We start from the raw sequence: 12,440 nt of genomic DNA on the forward strand, positions 1-12,440 counted from the left end.
ATTCCAGAGATAACTAAATGGCCTTTATTCGAAGTTTCTCAAGAACCATTCGAGCCACAGAATTCGTTTTGGCATCGTTGAATAGAGAATTGAAACGTCGATTCAGTCGTAACAACGTTAATGAGGAAATTCCAGTAGTTTTGACCCAGAAAGCGAAATTTGAATATCAAACACTTGGGTTCAAGATTATGCCAAAATTTCATGTTTTCCGTTCCGTTTTTGCTCATTTCTCGGAGGCAAAATGAGCAAGAACGCTCATTTGTTCATCATTCTAAACAGAAATAAATGGCCTTTTTCGAAAGTGAACCATGGATGGGGAAATGTTGGCAGTTTTCTCAAAAAAGACTTGAATTCAAGAAGTTTTAGATTTGCGTGGTTTTTTTTTTGAGTTGCAAAATCCACTTGAATATGACGCTGTTTCTTTCGAGGTTTCTCAAGAACCATTCGAGCTAGAGAATTTGTTTTGGCACCGTTGGATAGAGAATTGACCTTGCTCTTGTATTGGTCAAGAAATTGTTAAGTAGTCACGAAAAATGCATATCACGGTTAAAAATCATGCGCCCACAGAAAACGGTTAGGTAAACTGCACCAAAAATATTGATTATTTCAGACCTGAAGCGTCCAGTTAGTTTTTCAATGATCACATTAGGTTTCTCGCTTCAATAAGATGAAAATGATGCAGAATGTGAGTTATTTCGAGGAAATTCAGAATTTTTGTAAACATCGACCTCTACCCCTTTTGAAATTTTCGGTCAATAATCAAAATTTCACATGCGTGTTTTCTCAGCTCAATGGATTGCTTTCGACATAAGAAACTCCTCAATATAAAGTGTTTGATTCTATAGTAAGAAAACTATCGTTTGTTAAAATTAGCAAATGCTCAAAAAACACATAAAATGGGCCTAAAATGTCGTTTTCCCTATTGCATATATAAAGTGTTTGGTTCTATAATAAAGAAAATATCGTGAATGTTCAAAAACCTTTAAAATGGCACAAAATGTGGATTATTCCGGATCTGAACGTTATAGCGTGTTTTGCGACGAGTATATCGGATTTTTCGCTTTCTCGGGATATAAAAGATGTAGAATTCGAAGTACCCGGTATATCCCAGATGCTTTTAAAGCGGTTTTAGTTAACATTCTGCTGCTTTTAACTTTCTCCATAAACGCTTGTTTTTTCGCATCCACTCATCCAGTTAATAATCCGGCTAATTTCCCAGCAGACTTTCCGGACAACCAAGCAACGTCCTGTAGGTGTGCTTAAATTTTATATCGGCCGTAAAACATGAGAGCAACGCTGGTGATCAAACGCATTGCACACTACAGGTTGTCGTCTGGACTCACTCTGGAACATCTGAATTTCCAGGCGGGCCCACCGTTTCCAGTCAGTCTGGAACAACCACAGCTACAGCTCGTATAGCTGAACGTTCTCGTTCTAGGCTGGATATCGTAGACGCGCGGGAAGTTTTCCCTGTTAAATTCGCCGAATTCTAGCGGTTTTGCCAGTTTCGATTTCACTTATTTATGTGGGAGTTGCTTGTAAGTATGTAGATTGGCGTAGCGTAGGAAAGTTGGAAACTCGCGCTAAGCAACTTGAGACAACGACAGTGTTAAATGCAGCTGTTTCTTCTTTATTTCACTTTATCCAATAAGGAGCCGTCAGAAAAGCTTCCACTGCAGTGGTATTGTAATTTGCTTTCTAAAAAGCCGCACTTTAATGGAATGTCCGACATTGTTGGATCAAGTGAGAATGCGGGGAAAAGTTTCGCTGCTCTTGACTGGCACTCAAAAAGGAAAATCATTTCTAAACTAGCGGCTATTTAACTTGAATTTCTGTGTTTTAGCACGAAATTAAAATTCAGTGTTTCTTTCAGTGATAATTTAATTTTCTCATTTAAAAACACTTTTGAATTTAATTATTTATGAAACGACTTAGAAATAATCGGGGTTTGCCCGTCATACTCACTGCAAATGGTAAAAATAGGTGTATGAATGGGGCGTTTTAATCTATGATTATTTAGGGATCTTTGATAAAAATTTGTGCTTCCTTTGTCCCCTTTTGAATATTTCTAAAATATTTCAAAAATGATAAAATGAAGCTTGTAGTTTAAGGAATTGAAAAAACAAACAACTTTCAAACTTTTGGGTGTTTTAATCATTCAACATCCGACCCAGGTTAGTTAATATTTACCACCGCAAAAGCCCAAACTGCAACAACAAGCATTACTTCGAGCCGCCGACAAGATGAAGGCGTTATTGTTTTCAAACTCGATTGCCTCCAAAGTTTGCTCGCAACTAGGATTCGCCATTATGCTGTCCTCGTTTTAGCCCCAAGGGGAATCCATCGGCAATTCACATAAGAAATGTAAACCACCCACAGCCCCTCAAAATACCTTCATCTTGTGTGCACTACGTGTGAAATGAACTTTGGAGTGTTGTGCGGAAATTACGTGGTCGAACTTGAGGTTCTTGAGCAAGATATATGTGCTTAAAAGGATAAGTGCTTTATTAGAGCGGTTCTAGTTTGATGTTTTTTTTTTCACTTGAGCAACTGCTTTCAACTCGTAGTTGAATTCCCATTCACTCAGACGATATCGGGAGAAAGTAAAAAAAAAACAGAATGAAAGTGAAAAAATGTTCTCCATTGAAAAGGAAAAAAGCGGCGCCGGCCCGAGGTAAATCAATTAACCGCCAATGATGAAATGTGAAATTTGTTCTTCAAAAGTTTCAACATGGCGGCAGAGTTTGACGTCGATTCCTAATTTCCCTGTTGGAAAGTGTTCTCGCTTCATTAACGCCCTCGAAACGTTGATTTTTCTACTTTGAAAACAGTATTTATTTTTTGTGTAGCAATTTTATTTAAGTTTTAGTCAAGCAATTTAATGATGTTTACTCGATTTTCAATTCGTCATTGCTTTCGTAGGATTAGTCTCAAACTCATGGACTGCAACGTGCGGGCCTTAGTAAAAAAATGTTCATTAATTATGGCTCTTTAATTATCACGTCTATACAGAATGGAAATATGTACAGATCTAAATAAAGAATTGATTAGGAAATTTGATTGTGAATATACTGGCTGCAGCGGCAGTTGATTAGATTACACACTCGGCTCTTGAACAGCTTTGTAAATTTTTTTCTTGAACCTTTTGCAGCTTCAAATTTTTGACAAAACTATAATAATTTTTCGTAGATTTTTTCCCAAAAATATTTCCCCGAACAGAACAAGTGAAAGTTTTTAATCAATTATTCGGCAAACTCGTTACTTTAGTGGCTGTTAATAATTTGGTTCATTTGAATTCCGGTTTCTTCACTTTTAGGTCAATATTTCTAAACAGAACCACGCGTTTTTCCTAACGTTTTACTGTAAAATACTGGCAAACTGAGAGTCTTTTATGCGAAAAAGTTAAAAGTTGGATGGATTTTACAAGAAAAGTCATCGTTTTTACAGTTTGGTCTTCTTTATCGACTTTTTCGAATACCCGTTTTACCTTTGAATTTGGACAAAATCGAAACATAGTTATCTTGTATTTTTTCGACAAAATTCGACAATTCGACAAAAAGTAATTTAGGTTTGCAAATAAACGCTATAAAAATCAATATTTGGAAAACTCGTCATCCTCATAGCTCTGAAATTTTTTAAAATTTATCATCGTTAATGAGTTATAACTCATTAACCAATGTGATAACTCATTAACTCAGAGAGCGGCAACTTGGCGTTACTACGCTGATAAATTTATTGTGTAATATCTAGAAACGTTTCAATTATTCCTGGTCGCTTTAAAAAAAAACAAAAATCCATGACTTTTCAGTGTATGTTTAGTCAGCGCACGTGGCGTATTCGGTCGACTCGGACTATTCTGCAGACGCAAATCAAAAAGAGAGCGAAATGTTCGAACAATCTTGAACACGCTCAGACCATTATTTTAATACCATTAAAGTGCTTTTGAGTGAACATTTAGTAACTGCACGTGGAGCTTGCGGTTCATTCAAATTATTTTTATGTCTACTATCGATTTCCCTAAATTTCGGGAGAAAATAAAAATCAAACTCCAAAGTTCAATTTATCAATAACGAATGTAACTCAAAGCAAAAATTGTGATTAGAAACGAACTTAAAAAAACGTGCGGCAATTGGTAAAACAGCTTTCTTTGTTAGGCGCAACGATTTGGAGGCTTTCGAAGTTGCAAGCCGGCATTTGGGTGCACATTTAGTCAGTGCCCGTGGCGCTTAATGTCGCTAATTAAAAGGATATTCGCGTGCAATATTTAAAGGCAACTAAATTGCTTTTACTAAATTGAAAAAAAAATGAAAACTAAAAGTTCAGTTGTATTTGCCAGTGATATTTTGCCTTGTCTAGCCTTCCTAAACTAGTCTATTCTTTTCCTTGTTTGTAGGTAATAGACCAATTTCAGCTCAATGTAATTGGGCCAAAATTGCCAATAAACCACTAATCCCCCAAAATCTTCAAACAAATTTCCGAAAAAACCCCCTGGAACATCTTGTACCAATAACACATTAGTTCAAATTAAACTGCTCTTAAATCCCTCACATCCGCAAAGATCCCTTGGAACGTTCAATCTGAGTCTTTAATTGGCGGTTTTAGTGATAATCCCGTTTCCAGAGCGCAATAAGAAATCGAATTTTCCTTGGCGGTGTTTGAAAGTGCGCCAGGTTTCTCGCACGCCTCACATTCGCGAGTTTGGAATTTAATTGAGGAGGATCTGAACTCACTTAAGCGCCTAGACGCTGTCAGTGTGTTTTAATAAAACATTAACTCCTCTAGAAAACATACGGGTAGATCTTCAGATTGGAAGTAGTGTAATCAGAAGGGGTTTTAGGCGGATTTGTATTTTGTGTGCAATTGCAAAACTTTAAATCGTCTTCGGCGCTTGGCATTAAATATTCAATATCTACAGATGGTGGTAAAAAACGGAAAGTTCATATTTTCAGTGGAATAATGCAAAAACAATTCGAAACCCAATTGTATCCAAACCAATTCAAATTAAATTAATATGGATTTATTTCACATCAATTTAACTAGGGGGATTCAGTAGGTTGCGTGCAGTAATCCAGAATTGATTGTTAATGCTGCATTAAAACCTGTTTAGATTTGAAATCGGCTTAAATACAAAATAATTTAATAAATGCAAATGTACCTATCTGTTTGTTGGAAAAACAATGCTTTTAACAGTATATTGTTTGGCACAGCTCCTAGAACAAAATGGTTCTAATCAATCAATACCATTTAAATCGCTAAAGTTGCATTAGCCTACACTAAATGCAATTTCAAATAAAATTGGCCGCTTCGATTATCACCGAATTTTCCCCACACAATCCTTGTTCTATGCTCACATATTCGATTTAGGATTAATTCTACCCCATGCGGTCAATATGGAAATAAGCTGCTTGCCAAAGTGAAAATCAATTGGCTGTTGCGGCCCTCCACAGCACCCAATTAGATAGTTCGAAGGTTTTGTAATGCCGAAACTTCGTCCTTATTCTGGAATTGGCAAATTTCAGTCCAGAATCCTCCTCGTGGGTGTATTAAAATTTAATTTTTAATTGCTCGCTAAATCTGCAAAAAAATCGCTCGTGTTCATCAAGCTCTCCTTATAATTACTTAAACTTAAATAAAATTGCAGCCAATCACTTTAAAAGCTGTTTGCGTTAATGAAAAATGGCAATTTTCGTTTCAGTTTTGTTTAAAATGTTGAAAAACGTTTAATTGGCAATAGTCTATTTGAAGTCCGTTTCAAAGCTGAGCAACCCTCCAGGCCGATAGGTACATTTTTTTGAGTTTCTCCTCAAACCGAACCGCAGCTTAGGAGGGAATTTCATTTGATTTTCAGCTTTATTTCGGCAAAGCGGCCCTCGATTGAGTTATGTCGAAGACAGAAACATGGGTAACCCTTTATCAGCTACACATCATGAATGTGCGCTGACCTTTAACGAAGCTGCCACATTAATTGATTCGCCTTTTGAGCGAGCTTGTTACATTATTTGCCATAATCGGAATTTGTTGATGGAAAGTTCCCAAATTCGTCTGGCAGTTCTGAGCATTTTCCATGCATTTCTTAGGCGCGTTTATTTAAAATTCTTAATGCTCTTTTGCAGATGTTTCTGTAGATCAACGCAATGTCTTGGTTCAACGCTGCAAGGCAATTTGGGGTTGATGCCTGGAAGTGACGGGATAAGCTGCTAAGTTAGTGCTGAGGTTAGCTGAGTGAGCAGGATGACGATGGAAGCTGAGGAACAGTCGGCTTCTGAGCCTGGTCCTAGCACTGCTCCTGAAAGGTAATTGTATTTGACTAGTATTTTTGCTTGAAATTGCTGCTCCACCTGCACAAAGTCATGAAAATGTTTTAATAATGATTAAATGGTCCTTTTTTTCAGTGATTCAGCCGCACCGGATCTGAAAAACCCTGATTCAAACCTAAGCTCGCAAAGGTAAGTGAATCACTCATCAGAGTTTAGCATTGAATTAATAAAAATGAAGGCCAAGTAAAAACCTCCGTCGAAAATAGTTGCTGCCTATTTTGCGTACGATAAATCCCAGATTCAGTCCCGAAAATGGACTTGATTGGCTGTTCGCACTCATGGGACGTACCTGCAGGAACGTAAAATTATCTAACATTTTCCATTCTGAAATACAATTCGTTGCTGGCTGGTCTCTTATTGCTTGCACCGACTTATGAAGGCGGTTCTTTCTGATAGGCCTAAATAGAAAAGTTCTGGTCATGTGCAAGAACGCCTTAACAGGGTGGTTCTAAGACAGAACTTAACTCGCAGATTAACTGCCAGTCAATGCAGAAAACTTGAGTTTTTCGTTTAGAAACTATTGTACTTGTTACTTGAAGGTAAATAATGAGAAAACACGCTAAAATCCCTTTTACATGTAATGCAACTAACGCGTATACAGGATGGTTCCTAAACCTTCGCTAAATCTCAAAATATGTTCGATGAACTTAAAATAGTGAAGTTGAAGTCGCAACAAGCTTCATTCGTCTCTAAAATCTTGCTTGTTTGTAAAGTTGGATAAGTAATGGAAAATACATTTACCTATCCGCAACCGCCAAAAGACAGTGATGAAAGTGGGCAAGACAAAAACAAGTCTTTTATTTAAAATCTCTTCTGATGAAGACTTGAAGATAAATTATCAGAAATGCTGTAAAATCCTTTTTTATGAATTATTTGGTTCCTGAACCTTTGCTGGATTTTATATTATAAGTGGTCGATTGACATAAAATAAAGTAGAAAGTTGAAGTTGCAAAAGTTGGATAATTTACTAGAAAATAAATTTATCTGCTACCGCCTAAATGAGAAGAGAAAGTGTACAAGGCATTAAAAACTCTTCTAATGAACACTTGAAGGTAAATTAGCAGAAACGCTCTTTTTTTGTCGTGCCATGATAACATATTCTCCTACTAAAGCTTTCCTAAATCTGAAATTATTTTCGATGAACGTTAAATAGGGCGAAAAGTTGAATTTGCAAGAAAATTCATTTGTGTATAGAAACTTGGAGGGTTTGATGGAATTTAAATTTACCCGCCGCGATAAGTGGATAAAATTGTTCTCTTGTTCCTCTTGTTGTGTGAACAAAAAGAGACGTTCAATGGAACAGAAATTGTATTTTTCATCATTTAAAGGAACCTTGAAATGTGTTTAAGAGCACCCTGTATCTACATACGTAAACCATCAGGATCCTGCAATGGAGTCGAGAACAATGCAGTTAAAAAACCTAAACCAACCAAACCGTAAATCCAACAAATGACTGAAAAAGTTTTGGAGCGTTTTAATCCAGCTCGGTTTTATTTATCCCGTTCTGTATGTTTCCATTTATTTCGGATTAAAAGCTCGTCCATACTTTACAAACTCGCATCTCGCCTGGACATTTATTTGTAAAACTCACAAACGAGGAGTTTTGTTGTAAAAAATTGTCCGTCTTTCCGGATCGATAGGACTTGATCTCATGTCCTCAATTACCACTTCTGATGATGTATCGATCTTCTGGTTATATAAAACTGCAATAACATGTTCGTGTCGAATGGCCGTTTATCTTTCTCATTCTCCAAAATGAAATGAGCTGGGCAGCGTGTTCAAAATTCCAAATGGGTCGATTGTAGCGTTATTGTCACATAAAACAGGACTACCGGTTCGTAAACGGTTCAGCCCAATTATTGCCGCACTATTTGGATATGACTTTGGCGATTTTTCATCGAACAAACTGTCCCATTTGCCAGCTAGAGTGCCATAATAAAATATGTAATTATCGTAAAATTTCCAAACGATCCAATCCGGCCATACATCAAATAAGGCAGTTTACCCAATGCGCGTGTTGGAACGAGACGAACAACAATATTTGAATAGAATCAACCCGTAATCTATCTTTTTCCAATACACAGGTTTATGGCTCTGCCTGCTTTCACTCCAACAAATCCTTTGTGAGGTCTAAAGCAGAGATAGTGAAGTTTTTTTAATGTTGATGGAATAAAATCCATTCACCCAGTGCACGTTTATTAATGAAACCGAACCCACACAAATCTCAATATTGCCTTAAGCCCCCTTCAATGCGCTTTAACTTAAATTAAATTTTCGCACCAAAAATCGACTGAGTAAAGGTCGCACACGTGTTCCGGTAAACCATTATTGGTAATTGGTAGGCTGATATTATCAGAAGAGCTAAATTAGATGTTGGTCATTGTTCAATTAAAATCCTGCAGCCGGATCAAAAAGGCTTTGGTGCAGTATGTCGGAAATGTACGCAAATAAAATGGGGCTCGAAAGCAAATTTGTTCCTGCCATTTGTGTGGATCAACGATCTAAAATCTGTCTGCAAAAATCAGTTTTAATAAAAGAACGGAAAAGTTTTTGCTGTTCATCCAGAACTAATCTTCTTTGGCATTAAAAATTGAGCAAGTCTCCAAAATGTCTGCCTTTGAAATGTTTTCATATGGAAACACTAAATTGAAGCATACATAAGAGATGTAGAAAAATTCGTGGAATTAGGGAGATTTGTTCGGAAAATTCAGTTTGATCGCGCAAAAATCGCATTTAGTTTTTCTCTAAGTCCCCGTTTAATATCGGTTGGTTTAATTGGACAGCATTTATTCGAGCGTGATTAATACTAAAGCGAAAATAAATCATTCTGTTTGAAGAAGGGAAAAACAAACGTAAACAGCGAATAATCAGCCGCCTTTGGTCTGCGTTCAGTTTTTTTATTGCTACAGCTTTTCACTGTTTACATTTACCGTTAATTTCAATTTCGTCTCGGCACCAAGAATTAAGTCGCTTCGATAATCAATTTGGAATTTTGCTTATTGATTCGCAATCCGTTGGGCAAAAAGTGAAATTTACATACTTTAATCGGACTCAGGGATTGTTTCTCAATTTGCAATATTTCGAACAAGTAAGGGTTAATTGCAACTGCCGAAAATGCGAAATTCAGACAGCAACAGTCAAGGGAATTGGGAAAGTTGTGGTGGAAATGAATTTTTGCACTGAAAATGTTGCTCAGTTATTTATGGAAATCGATTGGTCTCGACGCGTTTTGGTGTAGATATGGGATTTTGCACAGCCCAGTCTCGTCAGGTTTGCATTAAAAATTAAAGTCATTTGTATGCATATCTCCGAAAATCCTTCTGGAAACTACTGCATCTATTATCTATTTGAAAGCTTTCCATTGGCGAATTCTGTCAGAAAAACGGTTGTTGAAGCAGCGGAAAATCCTAATCAACTCATATATTCTCATTATCCGTCAGCAAACATGAATTATTCATGAAACAGACTATTATACAATCAAATGGCGATTTTCCTCCTTTTGCCCCGTCTGTTTTAATCAGCGAGGAAAGCGAATTACCGAATAAAGCTCATTTCTTTATAGAAAATTTCCTGTTGGACATTTGCCCAGGAAAATAAGCAACTTTGGCGCCTTCAGTCGAAATTTCTAATTATCTCTTTTCCATTTTTTTCGGGTAGGCAGGCAGAACTGAATTTAATAAGTTAAATTAGGTTCGAGATACAACCGAAAAATCGATCCCAGTAAGAGGATTTAATGGACTTTCGAAAGTATTTGCGACAACGTTGCAACCCTTCGTCACGAATTTTCCCTCTGCCGTTTTGTGTTGGAAAGGAAAGTTGATTTTTAAATGAAACCTTCTAAAATCATGATTACTGAATTTTCCTGTAAAATCCCCGTGCGGCTCACTAAGCAATAATTCCAAAATACGGCATTGGAAAACTGACACTAATTCTCATTACTCCTAAGAAAAGCTTGTTCTAGTCGATTCGGGCTTCAAATGAATAATTCCACTTTGATGTTGTTGAAAGTCTTAGTGGAAAATCGGAAAGTTGCATCCAAAGCCGCTGAATATTGAAAATATATCCCCTTTTAGCTGAGTGCATTAGCTGGGGCTCAGACTGCAAAGAAAGAGCTTTAACATTGTTTTTCTTTTTTACAGGGTGTTCAAGAAATCATCGCCAAACAGCAAACTTACCATGTACTTGGGTTCCCGCGACCTAGTGGTTTCACATGGCCGAATCGACCGACTTACCGGCGTCTTACTAATCGACCCTGACTTTGTGGACAATCGCAAAGTCTACGGACAGATCACCCTTATGTTTCGGTAAGTTTTTCTCCATGTTTGATCGAACGCAGCCAAATATCATTTTCCGCATTAAAATAAAAGCGATGGGGTGGCTCTTGAGCACTCCGAGCAGATACATGTTGCAAAATACTTCCATATATTTTTCTATGCAAAGTAGTGGCGACAAAGGAAAGGAACAGAGGATTTCTTTGTTTATTTGCTGTCTGGTGAAATATAGCTATTTGTCTGGAAAGCACAATCTGCACTAAGATAAGGTTTATTTATTTGTAACTAGCGTTGGTCAGTTTACTTCGTGCTCCCGTTTGCAGTGTTTTGGATGGCAAAAATATCCCATAAACGCAAGTTTGACTGCTTTCGACCAGAACACTGCAAAGCAAGCACTCGAAAAGGCATAATCTCTAAACAAATAGACAAACTGGCCATTCGAACCCAATGGCGAGATGACCAACTATTGATTGATGATGTTGGGATTGAGCTTCAATTGGCGATTAGTTTTAGGTTAAATCCCCTGTAAATAGCCATCCACTTTGGTCTAAATCGCTCTGGAATTAATTAGAGATGTTTTGCAGTCCCAATTAGGGCACAATTAACCTTTGCAACTGCTCTATGTGGGCTTATTTTGCAGAAATGTGAACTCAACCACTCGTCACTCGCCGCGTTGCGTCAATGTACCCAATTATTTTCACTGAAAAGGGCCGAACATTGGACCCTCATTTTTTCCGCATCTAAAATGTGGACACCTAATAAATTTCTCGGAAATTCCCCAAATGACACTTTTTGATCGATGGCATTCTCGGTGTTAAATTCGCTGAAGCCGGCCTTATTGTATTCGCGAGCTTTCCAAACTTTGTCCATGAATAGCTTACAGTTTTGAGGTTGCAATGAGATAACTCATATCGATTCCGTCGGGCCTTTAATGAAGCTTTGCACCGACAAAGTTGGCTCAGAAAATGAGCACAAATTGAAAACATGTGTCGCTAAGGAAGTCAGATAATAAGGAAGTAAGAACTTTGCTGCTTGAGTTAAGGTTGAGAAAAATCAAATGTGCTTGCTGTAAGCGCTGCCACTTATTCAATAAAGGCGGGAGGTAATCCAAAGAAGCACCGTTAATGGCTTTCCTTCTGGATTCAATGAATAATTCCGATCCTGAGGTATTTTACGGACTTACAGAATCTGAAATTCGCACCCGAATATATAGCAGATGTCAGCAGCTTGGAATAATTCGGAATAAGTGAAAATCGTCCGCTATAAATCCTCCTGTTGCCTGAAGTTAGAAAAATGCCATTCCGATAACGGAAAGCACGCAAAGCTATTTTTAATTGCCACAGAAAATAAACAGGGTGGTTGAAAATTGCCACCATCCCTCTGGAAGTGTTGAGGGTTTTTTTGTAATGTCGTTCAACGTGAATGTTCAACATGTTGCCTGGCAAATTAATTCCTGAACTTCGCAACATCAGTTTCCAATGTTTTCATAAATGCTTGGGCTTTGCCTGAGCTCAAGCAAGTTTAGCCAAGTTTTATTTGAATGTTTAGCATGCTTAAGACAACAAGGAAACGGCACGCAAAATAGGAAAATTCGTGACTGTGAAAATCCTTAAACGATTAAGCCCAACCGACCGAAGCCGAACAGAGAGGACGCATTGAAGATTCTCAATAATATGCAAGTGGGTTCATCAATTTTGAGAACTCACAATTGCAAGCTTTTCTGTTTGCTGCCATCACTTTGAAAGCGCTGATTCAATATGGGAACATGCATAATGCTAAAAGATTATGCAACTGGAAAAGGTGACAATTTTACTCAGTAATGTTTAGGGGCGGTTTAAAATCACAGTCTTCT

General features: G+C 37.4%; 2 protein-coding genes across 2 annotated transcripts in view; both read left to right on the forward strand.

The window, feature by feature from the left end:
- The window catches only part of LOC109546238 (modifier of mdg4), a 10,306-nt gene extending 9,015 nt beyond the window's left edge, over window positions 1-1,291 (forward strand). The window contains exon 9 of the mRNA XM_048668582.1: window positions 1,220-1,291. The gene's annotated coding sequence lies outside the window, so the exon portion shown is untranslated. The remainder of the gene's footprint in view (window positions 1-1,219) is intronic.
- Window positions 1,292-1,395: 104 nt separating this feature from the next.
- LOC109546277 (arrestin, lateral eye) overlaps window positions 1,396-12,440 on the forward strand; it is a 44,552-nt gene continuing 33,507 nt past the window's right edge. Inside the window, exons 1-4 of the mRNA XM_019917200.2 lie at window positions 1,396-1,538; window positions 6,114-6,293; window positions 6,393-6,446; window positions 10,457-10,621. Of these exons, the coding sequence (XP_019772759.1) occupies window positions 6,232-6,293; window positions 6,393-6,446; window positions 10,457-10,621 (281 nt within the window). The 5' untranslated portion in view covers window positions 1,396-1,538; window positions 6,114-6,231. The remainder of the gene's footprint in view (window positions 1,539-6,113; window positions 6,294-6,392; window positions 6,447-10,456; window positions 10,622-12,440) is intronic.

Source organism: Dendroctonus ponderosae, unplaced genomic scaffold, assembly GCF_020466585.1.
Source record: "Dendroctonus ponderosae isolate FM_Combo_2020 unplaced genomic scaffold, Dpon_F_20191213v2 Dpon_F_20191213_7, whole genome shotgun sequence".
NCBI classification, from domain to species: domain Eukaryota; kingdom Metazoa; phylum Arthropoda; class Insecta; order Coleoptera; family Curculionidae; genus Dendroctonus; species Dendroctonus ponderosae.